At 41.3% G+C, this 17,288-nt stretch overlaps 1 protein-coding gene across 7 annotated transcripts in view; it reads right to left on the bottom strand.

Annotated features, from left to right (window-relative positions):
• Positions 1-17,288, bottom strand: part of LOC126426822 (serine/threonine-protein kinase OSR1) — a 523,270-nt gene that overhangs the window by 47,076 nt on the left and 458,906 nt on the right. For all 7 annotated transcript variants that reach the window (XM_050088845.1, XM_050088842.1, XM_050088846.1 and 4 more), the window contains 2 exons: positions 15,756-15,889; positions 3,376-3,490 (listed from right to left, as the gene is read on the bottom strand). In XM_050088845.1, the coding sequence (XP_049944802.1) occupies positions 3,376-3,490; positions 15,756-15,889 (249 nt within the window). The remainder of the gene's footprint in view (positions 1-3,375; positions 3,491-15,755; positions 15,890-17,288) is intronic.

Here is a 17,288-nt window from a genome sequence, read left to right as displayed (position 1 = left end):
AATTCCCGTTACACCTTTTGATGCTCTTGTTTTTCAGAGCCCACACTGATATACCGTGAAATGCACATTCTCTATGTATTTCCACACTCTAGTGCATGTTTGTCAAACATAGAGCACATCTGATGCATTGGACACAAATTTTCGCTGACGGAAAATCTGACAAGATGGCAGACGTTGTGTTGTTGATCTGTGCCATATGTTTAGTATAAAAGAGGTTTTTTTTTTATCTTACTGTACTCCGAGTTTCCACAACAATGGAAACTACAATCGAGGACAAAAACAAAACGGCACCAGCAAAGACAAAATTCATAGTGACATTGCTTCTCTCCCAGCCATATATTACATGGGAAATGGTGAGAAGAAAGTAAATATTCTACACACAACTTACACACAGGAGTGCAATAAAACAAAATAATTTAAGTTCTCCGGTTCTTTCATCGACGAAAAAAGTCCTGCATTTTTCCCAGATTTCGTACTTGTTCTGGGCATATACAGAGTCACCCTTCAGTAGATTTACTTTATTTAAAGTAAACTTCTCAGTGATAAACCTCTTGACAGCATGAGCCTCCAATGCTATGGCAGAAGGTCTCAAGGAACTATCTAAGAAAATGTGAAATAACAGTCAAACATTCATATTAATACATTACTGTAGTTCACCAGCACAGTAAGAGAGAACTGAATTTCGCACATGAAATACACCTACAACCACAATAACGGAACACGGAAAATACGTATATGAAGACAATAATAAAAAAATACACAGTTGGCAAATAGCCACCCATGAACACGAAAACATGTGATGAAGTTTCAAAACAGTTCAGAAGGTTTAAGAATCTAAGGAGAATACAATATGATGACACCACTGGGAGTGCCCTTTTTCAGATTGCCACTCTTGTACGAGGTGCACTGAAGTTATAAACCTCTGATTTTTCTCTCAGGATTGGAAACAAGAGAGAAATGTGTGTGCACTTGCGACAATGACAGACATTACAGCACTGAACGGCACGCAGAATTCTACCAGCAGTGGCGAGGTAAGAGGATTGTTTTTTATACTTAAAAACGCCATACAGTGTCCTCCAAGTGGGTGCCACAAACATTGGTAGACGACTACAAGGCTGTGCACATGGCACATGTTGCCAGGCAATACTTATGTGTGACGAAAGCGAGAGAGAGGTGATGTTTCCATTGGTGTAACCGGACTCCTACAGAAACATTCGCACCAGCCACAAATTCCAGCATCAACTTTCTCAAAAATGTGTACAGTGGCAGAGAAATTATGCCAAGAAGTGATTCAAATTCCACATTTTCTGTGCTATCAGTTTGTGATGGTGTGGGCAGGGAAAAGGGGGGGGGGGGGTGAGGGCAATGGAGGTGTTATAACTTGACTGCACCTTTCATATATTACTTTTTGTGCTCCAAAGTCCTCACTTTTTGCTGACTCCTAAATTCCTGTAGACGATCGACACGTGTACAGATGCTGAACTCCGAACTCCCCACTCAGATTACACAACCTGGCACTGCAGAGCTGTCAGTGCGACAAAGAGGAAGCACGGTTAAAAGTGAGAAGGAAGCATTTACAAATCACGACAGATGCAAATACAGCTCAGACACACAAAACATTCTCCAACCTCACAGGGCAAAACGGACAACACTTCGACCGTACATCGGAAAGTACCTCCGACATCATCCTGCATCTGCATTGCCACCATATTGCAACAATGTTGACAACACTGTGGTCACACATCAGTGTATAGACTGCACGAACACACTTTTATGGAAGTTGTTATAAAAGTACTGGAGTACACATTCGCATACAGAATACTACTGAAACCATTTTTGATAGAGTACCGTATTTACTCGAATCTAAGCCGCACCTGAAATTTGAGACTCGAAATCGACGGAAAAAAATTTTCCCGAATCTAAGCCGCACCTGAAATTTGAGACTCTAAATTCGAGGTGAGAGAAGTTTTAGGCCGCACCTCCACATCGAAACAAAATTGGTCCACAGTAATATGAGAAACAATTTAGGTCAAATGAATGATGATACAGCTACAGTAGTTTGGTTCGAGTCTTAAGCTTAGCAGTTAAGCTTTACCAGGTAGCCATTGCTATGCGTCATTCGCTCCGTCCCTATTCATATGGGTACCCTTCCTTTTTCACGTGCTTCATCTGGTTTGAATTGATTGCTTATTTTTCTTTGATCAGATAAGTGCCATTCTCTTTGTTATAGGTGTTTACGTCACTCCAAGCTGAAAATGCATTACTGTACTGTGTCATCCATTGTTTGTCGTATTCTGATATTGAGTGTTTACGAACTGTTGCCGCTCGCGGCATGGCTCTCATTAGCGAAACAATGGTGTTACTTACACTGCTGCTTTCTTTGATAATGATCAACAAGAACCAAATAATAGACTGCGTATGATAGAAGATGTTCTTAACAAGAGTTTAGTGAAAATTTTTCTTTGTTTGAAAATCTTTACAGGCGCCTCTTTAGTACATTACATTCTGCACAGAAATTAGTCACCTTAGATTTAAAAATCTAGTCAGTTGCCATGCTTCATTTCTAACTGTATCACTATTAGGCATAAGAATAACACGAATATAAACATGACATAATATGTATATTCTTCCGCGTTTGCTGTTGTCTCACTCTAGTTTCATATTTTATTAGGCAGACAGGATTTAAATGAGATAGCAGCAAACACAAAGGAATAGATGGCAAAATATTTATATTTGGATTATTCTTATGGTGAAGAGAATACTGCATGTGATTCACAATTCATAGAAGTTCCTATTAGCAACCGTCTCTTCTCACAGGTGGGAAATAATTCAGAACATAGAATTGGCCATATTGACAAACATCCCAAACAGTCTTGCCAGTCGGATTTTCGTAGTACATTGAAATGTTGCTACATTCGAAGATGAACAATACGGAATTTGCATTTACTTCGTTGGATAACGTATGAAAATGCAGTGGTCGAAACTCTGGACGGAGAAAATAAGCTCGTCTTCCTCCTTTTTTTAAAATTTATTTACTGACTCAGAGTTTTTGGCGCCAGTATTTATTTTTGTGCCTGCAAAGCGTGCCTGTGTAGCGCTACATATATTCGACGGCAGAAGTTAGTCGTGGCGGCACCTACCAACATTTTTCAGAACTTCCGCTTACTTTGCACTCGATTCTAAGCCGCAGGCGGTTTTTTGGATTACAAAAACCGGAAAAAAAGTGCGGCTTAGATTCGAGTAAATACGGTAGTTCAGATCTTAGTCACAAAACACGATCATAGAAATAAATTTGTGGTATTTAAGCCCTGCTCTTCACAGTGTTTACCCTATACCGAGAACTAGAAAAGCGTTTACGTTTGCCGCTAGCCTTACCTTCTGCACCCTCGTCTCCAGGCTGGGACCGATAGCAACCAAAGTGGACTGCAAATATTTCCTGTCCTTGGCCTTTTTGAAGAATGGGTGCTTCAGCAGCTCACTCGCTGTTGGTCTATAAGAAAAGAGGACAACATTACAATCTCCTCAATACAGTGTGTGTATTACTCCTCTACTGTACTATAAACAAGAGTCGGGGACAATGCACTGAGTAGAAAAGTTGGATTGCAAAGGGTTAACACATTCAAGACTGGCCTCAGTTACCCTGGATGGGGCACCTGAACTGCTGTTTTAAACCATTTTTGAAAAATCATAGCTTTGTAACTGAAGGCAATAAATTTGTGTGATATTTCTTTGAAACTATGAACCCCAGTTTTACCTATTTTTAAAAATCTCATTACAGAAGATCAAAACTAGCAGATATACAACATGTTTTACCGAGTCCAGTTTTTACTCTGAAAAAACTTGCACGCGGTGTTCGTACACATAATTTGCCCGAGTGAGGTACATTGCGCACGTGCCAAAGGCTATACAGAGAGTTCATAGAGATTGTGCAACACCCCGGAAATTTTAATACGAAGGAGGAGGGGGTGAAACCGAATGAAATTTGGATTCCGGTGCTGAAGATGTGTACCAATCTTCCACCACGGGACGACAGTAACAGCGAACGACTGCAGTTGACAACAACCAATTGTGCTCGCGTATTCAAAACACGTGACGTCACGCCACTGCGCAGAAGAGGAATTTCGCTGTAGTCAGTAGTGAGCCAGGACGTGAATCTGATGTACAATAAAGCTACGATCCCCCTCTAAAATGTCCCCCGCAGATGGGAACGAAAAGTCAGGTTTTGAAGTGAAATCCCTGAGACACGGCATAACAGCCCAGAATATTTTATTAATTGTGGTTTCTCTGAAAGTTACAAATGCTTAACAAGCCAGGTAAAAATAAATCTCTGCATTTTTGGGGGAACTCTTTTTAGATACTAACCAAAGAAGAGGTGAAAGATCTTTTTCAATGTCACCATGCAAGTGTGGATGTGGAAGGGCCCCACTTAATATTTACAAAAAAATGTGAGCATAGGCTTCAGTTTATAATGGCACCTCCCTCTCCAGTGCTCGTCATTTCCCCTGCAGTGCTCGTCTGCAACCTCCACCACTCCCCACCCATGCCCTGCTGATTGCACATCTACCAGCTATGTTATTCTGCAGCAACTATACTGGCATATTCCTTAATGGTTTTATTACACGTTTATCTATTTATTTCCAAGACTTACTTTCCTGCAAGGACTTTCTGAACTTCTATCCCCATTTTGTTTTTCTTTTCCCCCAGACACAATCGAGACATTATAAAGCACTTTCTGTAAGGGAAATTGACGAGATTTTGAAAGACCCCCGACTCCAAGGCTGCTTCTGGTGATCAGGGTGAAATTAATGAGACCACAGACACTGTCGAGCTACCTACAGATCTCGTAGACGACACATTCGACTGTGACGATATTGACGAAAATGTATTGGAAGACATTCTTCTGGCTGATGTGCCAGGTACCTTGGAAGTTCATTATAATGAAGAATGGAAGGACGAGGAAATTGCGAGCCACTGTAAGAAGAAAATCAAAGTTGATATCAGTTCAAACTGGACAAAAGAAGACGCAGCTTACACTGTTAGCCAGTGAAAGGGTCTGATATGCCACTCAGAAGAAAATTTAGCCTTGATTTATCCAACGAACACACAAAAGAGGGGTTAGATTTACTGCTCTTCACTGGATACCATGTTTTCCCCACATGAACAGTTATATTGGAATGAAGATGAGGACGTCAATACAAAATGCATACAACAGTGTACAAACTCAACAGATACCTGGAAATCGAGCGCCACCTTTACTTCGATGATTAAGATCTGAACAGAATCGCAGCCGATTAAAGGGATGAACTTTTCAAAGTCTGTACCTTCATGGACTTGCCAAACAAAAATTTCTTACAAGTTTCTTTCTGACAGCCTCAGGACTGATGAGCAAACGGTTTTATATTACCGATGCCATTATCTAAAACAATTCATCTGTGGAAAATCTTCGAGATTCGGGTTCAAAGGGTGGGCTGTGTGCTGTTCCCAAAGCAGTTAATTTTGTTGTATGTCAGTATATGAAGTAAAATTGAAGGATTGGAGTGACATTACAGTTTTGGGACTTCACAGATCAGTTGCACTGAACATTTCTGTTTTGGAATCTCCTAAACTTCACAAAATCTATTTTGACAACTTTTCCACAAGATTCCATTGGATGAAAGAGCTCTCAGTAACGACTAAGGATGACTGGAACTGCCCAAATGAACTGAATGAATAACTGGCACATAGAAAGTGAGAACACCACGAAAAAAAGAAACAATGGAATGACTATAACTTTGATAAGAACATGGAGATTGTGGCAATAATGTGGAAAGATAAAAATCATGTAAAACTCTCGTCAAAACATGAGACAGTGCACACAGTAAGTCAAGCAAAGAGATGGAGCAAAGCTGAGAATCAAAAAACACAAGTTCCATAGCAAACAACGGCAATATACAATAAGCATATGGGAGGTGTGGACACAATGGACTGGAATGCGCATAAGTACCGTCTGAGAAACACTACTTTCCATTGTTCACCAATGCAACAGATGTACCGCTAGTCAATCCCCACATCTAGCTGCCTCACAAATTAAAATATTCCGCTGCTCCATTTCAGAAGGGTGGAGGCAAGTGTGTATTTTGTTTCGATCGTCTGCTTCTTCTGAACCAAGAAGGGCAGGATGTCCTCCATATCCTGAGGCAGCCATTTCACATGTCCCAGTTGAACTCAGGACTTCTGGAATCGGACATGTGATTGAACCCACGACATTGGGGAAACAAAGAAAAAAATACAAGGAAGCAGTGCTTTGTGTGTATTGTGGGAATCCACACTGAATTCTTTGTTGCCTGGCACAAAAAAAATTAAAGAAAATGTGAAAAGAGTGGCATAGGTTATGAACTCCATTTGGTGATGGACTAAAATAAGTAAAAACCCGAATTAACAAACCCACTTTTATGGAATACTTCTGTCGGTCCACGTGGAACTCCCCTAAGAACAATGTTATTCTCCGCCGCTTTTAACAAATTGGGCTTTAAGAAAAAGTCTGCTCTTTCAGGGATAAATTTATTTCAGTTTTACACTGGCTGTACTTCAAGTCGTGTGATGGCAGTATATGATAATCGATTCTTTCAGCCAATGCTTATCTAGATCAAATTCCATTGTAGCGACACCGGAGAAAACAAACAAATCTGAAAACAATTTTTGTCCTGTCTACCATGCGATTCTGGTTACACGATCTGACATCACAGTCACACGAAACATGAACCATGAAGTGTTGTCTTTGCTGTAGTCGAATTTAAAAGTTTTACAGTTTTATGGAATTCTGGCATGTGAATGTAGAAAGTTTACGAATGAGCAAAAGCTGACAATCATCCAAGACGGAGACGAAAATCTTAACATAAAACTTTCAGAGACAGCGAAAAACTACGGTTTGGCACAGTCTTCAATGCACAATATTCTCAAAAACAAGGAAGCGTTGTTAAAAGACAAAGCTTGTGATTCCTCTGGCTGCAAAAGAAAAACATCCACACGTGATATGGAATCTATGATTTCAAAATGGTTTAAAGGAATGTGAAGAGGCACCATTCCTATAAGCAGAACAATTTGTAACAGAAAGCTCGAGAAATCTTTCTGAAGATCGGCATCATAAATGTCAGTGCATCAAACGGATGGTTAGACTGTTTCAGGAAACGTCACAATCTTTCGTTTCACAGTGGAATTGGAGAGAGTGAGGCTGTGGATGTAGAAAGAGGTAACCACCGTAAGAACACTACACTGCTGCGATTAATACAGTGTTACGAGCCTAGAAACATTTTTAACACAGATGAAACAGGCATGTTTTACAATTTATTTCCTGCAAAAAACTTATTCTGTTAAGGGAGAAAAATGCCACAGAGGTACAAAAAGTAATGAAAGAATTACTGCACCATTGTTAACTGTGACGGGACCGAAAAGTTACCGCCACAGTATATATGAAAATTTAAAACTCCCAGGTGTTTTTAAAACATTAAGACACTACCTTGTAGTTATGAGTATGACAGAAAGGCCTGATGACATTCAGAAAACTTTACAAGCTTTCTCAAGTGTTTAGATGACAAAATGGGTGGAGCAGCTAGGAAAATATTACTTACAATTGACCGATACCTTGCACATCCACAGGAAACATCATTTCTGAGAAATAGTAACGTCATGTTTCTTCCATCAAACTGTACACCTCGTCTGCAGCCTTTGGACTGGGGCATAATACACTGTTTCGAGGGTGGACGTCATCCACAAATCAATTACATTCCTTGAGATGAAGGAAGTGATGAGACTTGACGTTTTATAGGCCATGCATGTTTGTTTCTGCACAGAATCATGTAATACAACAGACTGTGTTACTGTTTTGCAAAGGCTGGTTGTAGTATATTGGCTGCTGAAGAAAATGACACAGTTCCTGAAGAAGAATTGAGTAGAATCATAGATGATCCTGAAAATGTGACATTCCAGGACTGTTTTTGTGATGACTTAAGTTTTTACTTCTATGCCTGAGATTAAGGAGTGAGATGCCTGAAATTCTAATAAAAGAACAGTGTGACGTAGGAAGTGGTGGTGGCAATGATTACGAAGAAGAGGAGGTGGGGGGGGGGGGGGGGGGGGGAGGCTGCTGTATGCTGTAAAAGGGCCATTTACGGTCTCCAACTACTTTTCATCGTTTGATGGAGATGAGTCAATTATAAGAAACAACAACCAACTGGAATATACTGGAAGCAGAGACCAAACAACTCTTCTTGATTTTTTAAAAAGTAAAGAATGCACACTGAATGCAAAGTGAGATCTGTGTGTGTGGTGCATTTAAATTTGTAGCAGATTATTGCTAAGTCTGTGATTAAATAGGTCTTACATCACCTAAAGCTGCTTGAATTATGATTCTGGGTAACACCTTCCGTGTGCCTAGGCAAAACCCCCACTTAAGAAAAACCCCTATTTAAGGAAAAAGGGTCCCCAGTGGTTCATTACAAATGGGATTTACTGTTTAACATTTATTTCAAGGTTATTTCTTTGTTTTTCCAATCTCTATTTCCAAAAGGCAATCCAGAAATGTGTGTAGACTGAAGACAAACATTTCGCAGTTAATGGATTGAGATGTGCCGAGTTCTCATACCGGGGTTTGTAGGACTAGGTGATGGAAGCAACTCCCCACAAAAGCTGTTAAATCATTATTTATAAGAATTGGTTCCGATTTCGAGAAGTGTCAGTAAAGCTGGGGATAATTTCTAACGGACAAGGCAAACATGTAAATTTGGAACACATGAAAATAGCTCGTGACTGAGTAAGTAAAACTAGTGATACAGAAAGGGTCAGATAATTCCAAGCAATTTTGTGAAGTGGCTCAAAGCATATTACAACAGAAATACCTTTTATTGTGTATAATATAGGTTGGGATGAACAGAAGAGTTGTCACTTGAAGCAACCGTTTTGGAAGTGATCTCCAATTTATGAAAAGTGCAATGGGTTGAATAGTTATACCACAAATTTTCACAAAACTCTAGTCTTAGAGATTTAAAGAAACTGTAGACAATGAAGACTGTGCAATCATTGTGCAACGACCATCATATATCCTGTACAGACAACGAAAATAATATATAAGAAATTAGGGCACTTACAGAGAGATGCAGATGGATTTCCCCATCTTGCTTAATAGAAGGCATGTCTGAAATTATTCGGTTTAATGGTCTCAGAAAACAAAGGAAATGAGAGTTACAAACAAAACACCTTTCATGGCCTTCAAAGCAATCACGATTAGCCACAACACACAAGTGGTATCAGTTGTAAGGCTGTTCAACACCCTTCCTATTCTACAGATTTGCCCACAGTAGACTTCATTTTGTTTCCCCTCCCTTAAATAAGGCATGAAAGGTGTATGCTCTACAGACATAGCCTGTATCTAACAATGTACAACAACAGCACTTCGAGCAATTACACAATAAGTGTTTGCTGACAATTTCCAACAGCTTTACAACTGATTTCAGAAGTGTGATGTGACTGATGGTGATTACTTTGATAGCGAGTAAAGGTATTTTATTTGAAACTTTTGTTTCCTTTATTTTCTGAGATGATTCACCAAAATTTTCAGGTTTAGCTTGTATGTGACTGGAATAAGGCAGAGGATTGTTAATATCAGGAAGAGTACTTTCTGCATTCCACCATACAGTGACTGAGTATGTACCTGATATTTTTTCCAAATTCATCATTAAAAAATGCAGAGTTTTATTACACTCGCATATTAAACTATTGTTGCCAAATTCAACATTTTTATGCTCTGCAATAGATTAATATTAGTAAACCTCTGATTCCTTGAAGAACTGAATTCTTTAGTATAAAACAGCTTCAAATGTCTGATTACATTACAAATGAATTAATGTGTTGAATATTTGTCTTCAAAAATGGGGAGAAGTTTAGGAAACATTTCAAATTATGCTTAAAGTTTGTTGGAAGTGGTGAATTGTCTCACTATGTAACACATATATAAAAGTGGGTCATTTGCACTCCATTTTAGGCAAAAACAAGTTTTTCATGCATCTAAGTGTTTCGGGTGTCATGTCTCCTGAACTTCATATCACATGATTATATCATTTTGGAGGCTCATTTAGTGATTTAGTGGTACACCATATTTACCCGAGTATAAGAGGACCCTAATATAAGATGACCTTTTTTTTAAGATGGCCCTTGTGAAAAAATTTATTTTTAACATATTCTTACTAATCAAAATTACACACTGGTTTACAGACATTTAGTATCTGCCCAAAACATTAGCATTACACCTATTTCAAAATTAGGCCTTTTACTGATTATCTACATTTTGATAATACAAGAAAAATAAAAGACATGGTTACATTAATTTTCATCTTTACTACCTTTTCTGCATACTACGCCTGTCATATGTGGTATCACTACCAGCATCATCATCCTCATAGCACAATTGTGGAATTCATATCTTCACTGTCACAAATATTCGCCATTTCTTCTGAATACGTTGCAATACCTGAGGTTGTACTTAAGATGGAACCCGAGAACGCAGCTGTTTTTTACTGAATACATATTGGATTTTCTTCTATGCTGACGTGAGAATGTTACAATGTCTCACTTCCAAACATATCATCCGCCCAGCACTTTCCCACTGGCTGCAGAGAACGAGCAGCCGACCCACACCCTTTCTTTCCAGGCATACGTCACAGTGAGCACTGTCAACATTGTTGCAGGAAACATGTAAGTATGCCACAGGCCTTTCTAGACTTTTACCATCTCCTGCGGAAATGTATACCCTAGTTGTGTGTTTGTATAGACTTCAAAATTGGACAAACAGGCAAATTGCAGTTTAAACATGATAGACGTACGTAAGAAGCCAAAGTACACAGTATAGTTTCCCACAGTTGGTGACATGACGTAATTTGGTGCCTGCGCACTATTCCTCCGCCCACAATCGCCATATTGTATTCACCCGATTCAAAGCCACACCTGGAAAATGGTACTCAAAATTCAACAAAAAAGTAAGGAACCTGAATGTAAGCCAAACCCAAAAAATGACTCTAAATTTGGAGGGAAGTGGGGGCGCCGTGCTGCCCACATGCGACTTCAGCTCTGCACATGCACATGTGCATGAGCCTGTTTACAACTGCTCAAATGCAACTAATGTAAATAGTTGTGATGTCACGCTCAGCGGAAGCAGTTTGTTGCTATGAAGTCTTGCACAGTCTTCGTCACAAGGCCTTTGATACATCGTGCTGTTGGAAGACGCTTGTGTTACACTGTGTTTTGTTGTTGTAAATGGTGCATTTTCCTTGTAACTTCAGTTTTATTTTGGTGGTGGTGTCTCATTTCTGTACTATTCAGCTGTAGTGGGATATATTAATATTCTTTGTTAGAATACCAGTTCTAACCACCAGTCAAAATAACAAAATTTAACTAAAAACTGAAACAATGAAAAATTTCCGGCATTCTAAAATTCTCTGGCTTTTCCCAGTTTTCTGCCAGACGAAAAAATTACCGGCTTTTTCCCAGATGTCCCAGGGCATAAACACCCAGTGTTCAACACAGCCAATGAGGGGGGCAGCAGGTAGACATGTTTGGAAGCAAGATAGTAGGAATATTGTCTCGTGTCGATATACGTGCACAATTCACTATATATTCAGAAAAAGCTGTGTTCCCAGGTGCCACTGTAACCACAACACTGAAAATCACAGTATATTCGGAAGAAACAGCCAAATACCAAACCAAAATCAAGTTCTGTCAACGCCTGTTTCGTTTGCAGCAATTTAAGCTGTGCTATTAGGTCCCACTACTTCAGCAATTGTGACTGGCTTATATAGTAAGCAAAAAAGATGATGATAAACTATTTCTTTTTAATTATTATATTTCTCCTTGTATTACCAAAATATAGACAATCAACAAATGGCATAAGTTTAGAGTGGGTACAATGTTAATATTTTAAGGCATATAGTTTATATCATTAAAATGGTATGTAATTTTGCTCAGTCAGAATATGTTTAAAAAAATTCTCTAGGAGCCTCTTATAAACAATGGGATCATCTTACACTAGGGTATGTAGATTAAGTGTCCCTCCTCCAATCTAAATGAAAGCTTGTATGCTGTCAAACACTCTACAAAATGGAATAATTCAGCATAGTTTTCATGGACTAGCAGACAATTTTATTCTGAAAACAATTTCAGCAACATATTTTCAACTGGCTCTGCAATACCACGCTACTCACCTTATTCTGAGTGACTACTGCCAATTTGTAGTGGACTGTGCACAGTTTTGAAACTTCCTGACAGATAAAATGGTTTGAAACTTCCTGACAGATAAAACTGTGTGTCTGACCTGAACTCCAAACAGGAACCTGCCAGGAAGTTTCGAAACAGCACACTCTCTACTGCAGAGTGGTCATTCATTCTGGAAACAAACCACCAGGCTGTGTCTAAAACACACTTCCACAATGTCCTTTCTTCTAGGAGTACTAGTCCCTCAAGCTGTGTGGGAGAACTTTCGTTAAGTATAGGAGGTAGAACAAGACATACTGACAGAAGCATAGCTCTAAGAGTACGTTACGAATCTAGTTTGGACGGTCAGTCAGCAGAGCACACCTGTAGCAGGCAAAATTCCACATTCTAATTTCCACCTGCCATGCAGTTTTAATCCACCAAGAAGTTTCCAAAATACCTGCAAAATAGGTATCCTATGCACTGACACACTGTTCTTCAACTGTAGGATCGACTTACGCTGTTGCGGACTATTGCTCCCAGCTCTGACGGATAGTACTCGCACAAGACTTGTTGACACACAGCTTAACCGTACTGAGCATATTGTAACTAACACAATCAAACCAACACCTACTTTCTGACTACCCATGTTTAGCTACATACTAGTACCATCTCTGTGGCAAGAAAGAGAACTTATATGGAAGTACAAAAACCTACAGCAAGATGCTCACCTTCCTATCTACTGAAACATTTCAACCGTAACCAAAGCAAGGCTTCACTTTCGTCATCCACCCCTGTGAACTGCAAGCTGGTAAGGGCATTAATAATAATAATAATAATAATAATAATATTAGAGGCAGTCAAATGAAAACCAAACACCTGACACAATGGGACTACGGAATGGTTCCGTTAAAAAGTAACCACCACACACATTGAGACATTTATCCAACTGAGAGACGAGACACCCAGTTCCTGTTTCGCAGAACACAGTAGGCACCTGACAGATTCACAACTCCACCCACTCTTGCACTTCCTCGTCCGACTGGAACCGATGTCCACGTTTGTCTTTCTTCAGGTCACCAAAAGTGTGAAAATCGAATGGTGATAGATCCTTGCTGTACAAAGGATGTTGCAGTGTTTCCCAACCAAACTGCTGAAGTGTACCCATCATCCTGTCGCATGCCAACCTCGTACGAAGGCAGCAAACCGTTAACATTTCCTAACTCCCCGAGCGAAGATACCTCGCTCGCATTAGGGTGGTGTCGACACGAGACGAGTGCAAAGAATAATACTTCACCTCTGAGAGTGGGTCAGGGAAAGACAGAACATTGGTGCTTCTAGGGAGCCACACATGGCCCTCAGCAGACTGCAGTAGGCAGAGCAGGTGGACAAGATCTTCATTACGTGACAAAAGAAACGCTACTCCTAATGCAACCACACGTGCCAAGAGCTTTTACGTAGCAGTATTCTACTATAACAAATGCACTGAGCAGAATGAGAACTGCCGACACCTTTGTAATAGCGAGACATATGCAGTAATGAAAAGTGATGTCGGGTAGACATTAGCCACTACTTTGCCCCATAAAAATACACCAGCATTTTAGCTTGTAATGCAGACAGGTCAACAGCACTCGGTTCCCCGATTACAGTAAGGTCGCACTCGGCACAAGCCTCCTCGTAGATTTCTCGCATACTACTGGGCGACGGCAGCCGCTACTGGGAGAGAGGGCTACCTCGCCACGATCTCCAAACACAGACTTCAACATTACCGCCTGCCACTGCCGCAAATGTGCGGATTTGGGCGTCTCCCTTATCATCCCGCTCCAGTACGACAGCATTCCTCATACTTTAGCGGACGGACCAGGGGCTATCTAATCGGCAGGCCAGGATCGTCCTACGTCACGGCTACACGACAGAAATAATCACAGTTCAACAGACGAAGAAGAACAGCAATCAGCAGGAGGGACAGAGCATTCGGCACATCCAAAATTGTCGAGTAAGTCCAACACACACCTCCTGTCACTGCCGTGGCATTGCCGTACAGCCAGCAACGAAGCCACCGCGGGTGCAGCCGTCGCAGCAGTTGCCGGCGAGGAACGGACACGCGGCGTCAACTACCTCTAGCAGACCGACTGCCGCTTACGAGGCGGTTCTTCGGCGGACATCGACGGCCAATGTCAACGGCGAGTCGAGCAACTGCTTGTAACTTATGGAAATAAACAACTACTTTTGAATCTTCTTTCACTGCGCCTACCAGTGACAACAGATCAACTGGGGGGGGGGGGGGGGGGGATGTTATCGTGACAGAATTCCTGGGCGTTTTGACTTCAGGACGCATTGCAGTTTCTGCAAAGTGTCTTCACAGCACTGCATATGAACTGTGGCTCCACACTCGAGGAACTCGACGAGTAGTGAGCCCCTACTTTCAAAGGAGGAGGTCATCGTGACTCGTGTGAACAGCTTCCGATTTTTTTGACGGGGCCATTTGCCCTCAGGCTCGAAAAGGTGGCACCACATTCGGTTCGTGACGATACACGTCTGAAATGCATCCTCTTCCTCGTGGGAGCACAGCAGATGAGTCAGACTTGACACCATTCTATTCCTATTTTGTCCCTCCATTAGCTGACGTGACACCCACTGCGTGCAAATTTTGCAGTAATGCAAGTGGTCTTTGACGACGGCACGCCTACCCAAACACGAATTTCATCTTTCGTGATTCGTCAGTCTCTTCAGATAAGGCCATCAAATCTGGGATCAGGGATAATGGCTCATCGGGCTCGTCCGGCGTGAAGATAGTCTCACGGCAATGTGGGCCCTTCCCAGAATCTCCTGTCACTCGTGCACACACGTTACAGACACGCACTTTTCACCATACAGAGTGGACACGCAATAAGGAATTTCGCCTTCTCCAGCACCCTCGGCAACCACAAAACAAACCACACACACCTGTGCTCCTCTTTGCTCGCCTCCACGTTTACAGCTGGATGAACGCACTAGACCAGTCCACCAACAAATGTGGTACAACCCAGTAACTGCGTACACTTGTTACGTGGCACAAACTCATTCCCATCACAGCAGTGACAGAATAGAAACTTGACAACCGTGGGGCCACCTGTTCCACAAACTGCGCACAATGGCAGGTGTTTGGTTGTATTTGAATGGCCCTTATCCTGCACACTCACACAAAGCTGCCTAATGCTACGAACGAACAACTTGAGATGCCGTGCATATCGACAGATCCACTCGGCTCAATTGCCAGACGAGATTCTGGCCAATTCTTAACTGAACGGGAACCGTCACAGGCAGGTATTTCAATTCTCTGCTGAAGTGGAAGAAAATAACTTCAAGTTGTGCCTGTGGCACTGAAAAGCAGTTGTAGAGCAGTTGTTTTTAGAGTCCATATTCCACTCTGCAGCAGAATATGTGTGGTCACAACATACCTAATACTGTGGAACAATTTATCAGTTCCGAGTAATTACATGCCAAGTATTCACCCATCGACCCACTGGGCTACACGACTGTCACAATGCAGTACATACCTCTTGGAGGGGTCCTTCTGCAGACAATCGACAATCATCTTGCGGAACGTTTTGCCGTACGCCTTGTACTGGTCCTTCTCTTCTGCCCCCGTGTCCAGTGTCGGCGGATCGTTCTGCAGTGTCAGCATCAGAACCTGCCAAAAGCACACATTAACTAAGAAACCAAACGAACACACACACACACACACACACACACACACACACACAATGTACATGTTCCACTACTTACGACTGTGTGGTCTCATGAGCAATCAATATCCTATTTTTAAAATACAGGAACACTATTAATTATTTACTACACAAGAACCAAACATTGTAGAGATCATACATATGTCATTTAGAAGAGAAATCCTGAAAGTTGTATACCGCCTCAACGTAGTTTAGTAATTTGCCGATAGTCAGCACTAGTCGCAAACATGGCAAGTTCATGTGCGGAGCAAGCTGTCTGTGTATTGGAGTTCAACAGAAACAAGTGTGATACAGCTGTTCAACAGAAAAGTGAACAGGTATAATTGTTGAATCTCGGGTACAAAGTATCCACACAAATGCACTGAATTTGAGTGCGATTCCCCAAAGATAAATGTTTTTAGTGACACCTCATGTCCAAAACTGTACGGGCCATTCTTCTTCGCTGAGAGCACTGTCACTAGATATTCCTACTCGGACATGTTGCAGCGATGGCTGATACTCCAAATGCAATCTGACTGTCCGTTCATCTTTCAGCAGGATGGGGGTCCACCCCGTTTCCATCGTGAAGTTCACGGGTACCTGAACACTGAGTTGCCACATCGGTGGATCGGCCGTGTTACAGAATGGGACAGCTGTTTCACGAAATGACCTTACTGATCACCAGATCTCCCACTGTGTGATTTTTCTCTGTGGGGACACCTTAAAGATCTCATGTGTGTACTGCCTCTACCAAGTGATGTAGCAGAGCTCCAGGAGAGAATACAGTAAGTGACTGCCACAGTCGACAATATCGTACTGGGGTGGGTACGGCAAGAATTCGATTACCGTATTGACATCTGCCGGGTCACTCACGGTTCACGTGTTGAATGTTTGTAAAAAAACCTTCAGAATTTCTCTTCATAATGCAATATGTATGACATCTGTACAATGTTTAGTTCTTGTGCAATAAATAATTGAAAGTGTTGCCACACTTCATATACACCCTGTATATACACTGCTCTAAAGAACTATGGGAACAAGACTTTGGCCATCTATCATAGTCCACTGAACAATAACTTAGAACTGGTATGCTACCGAATTATATCTTTATCTTTCACAATTCAAGTATACAACCAAATATCATCATTACACGTCCAATCGCTTACATAAAAAGAACCAAAATATCTGAGACGTGCCAGGAACGAACTGCAAACCATCATTCAGTGTGTCATTCTGGATGCTTTTCATCATACTTTGAGATGTTCAGTAACGTGTGTGCCCTCCGTGAGAGTTTATCACTGCCTGACAATGGTGTGGCAGGCTCCGCGTGAATGTACAGAGACCACATTGTGGTATCTGTTCTCG

This window comes from Schistocerca serialis, chromosome 11, assembly GCF_023864345.2.
Source record: "Schistocerca serialis cubense isolate TAMUIC-IGC-003099 chromosome 11, iqSchSeri2.2, whole genome shotgun sequence".
NCBI classification, from domain to species: Eukaryota; Metazoa; Arthropoda; class Insecta; order Orthoptera; family Acrididae; genus Schistocerca; species Schistocerca serialis.
The sequence above is the reverse complement of the archived record's forward strand: the minus strand, read 5'-3'. Positions and strand labels throughout refer to the sequence as shown.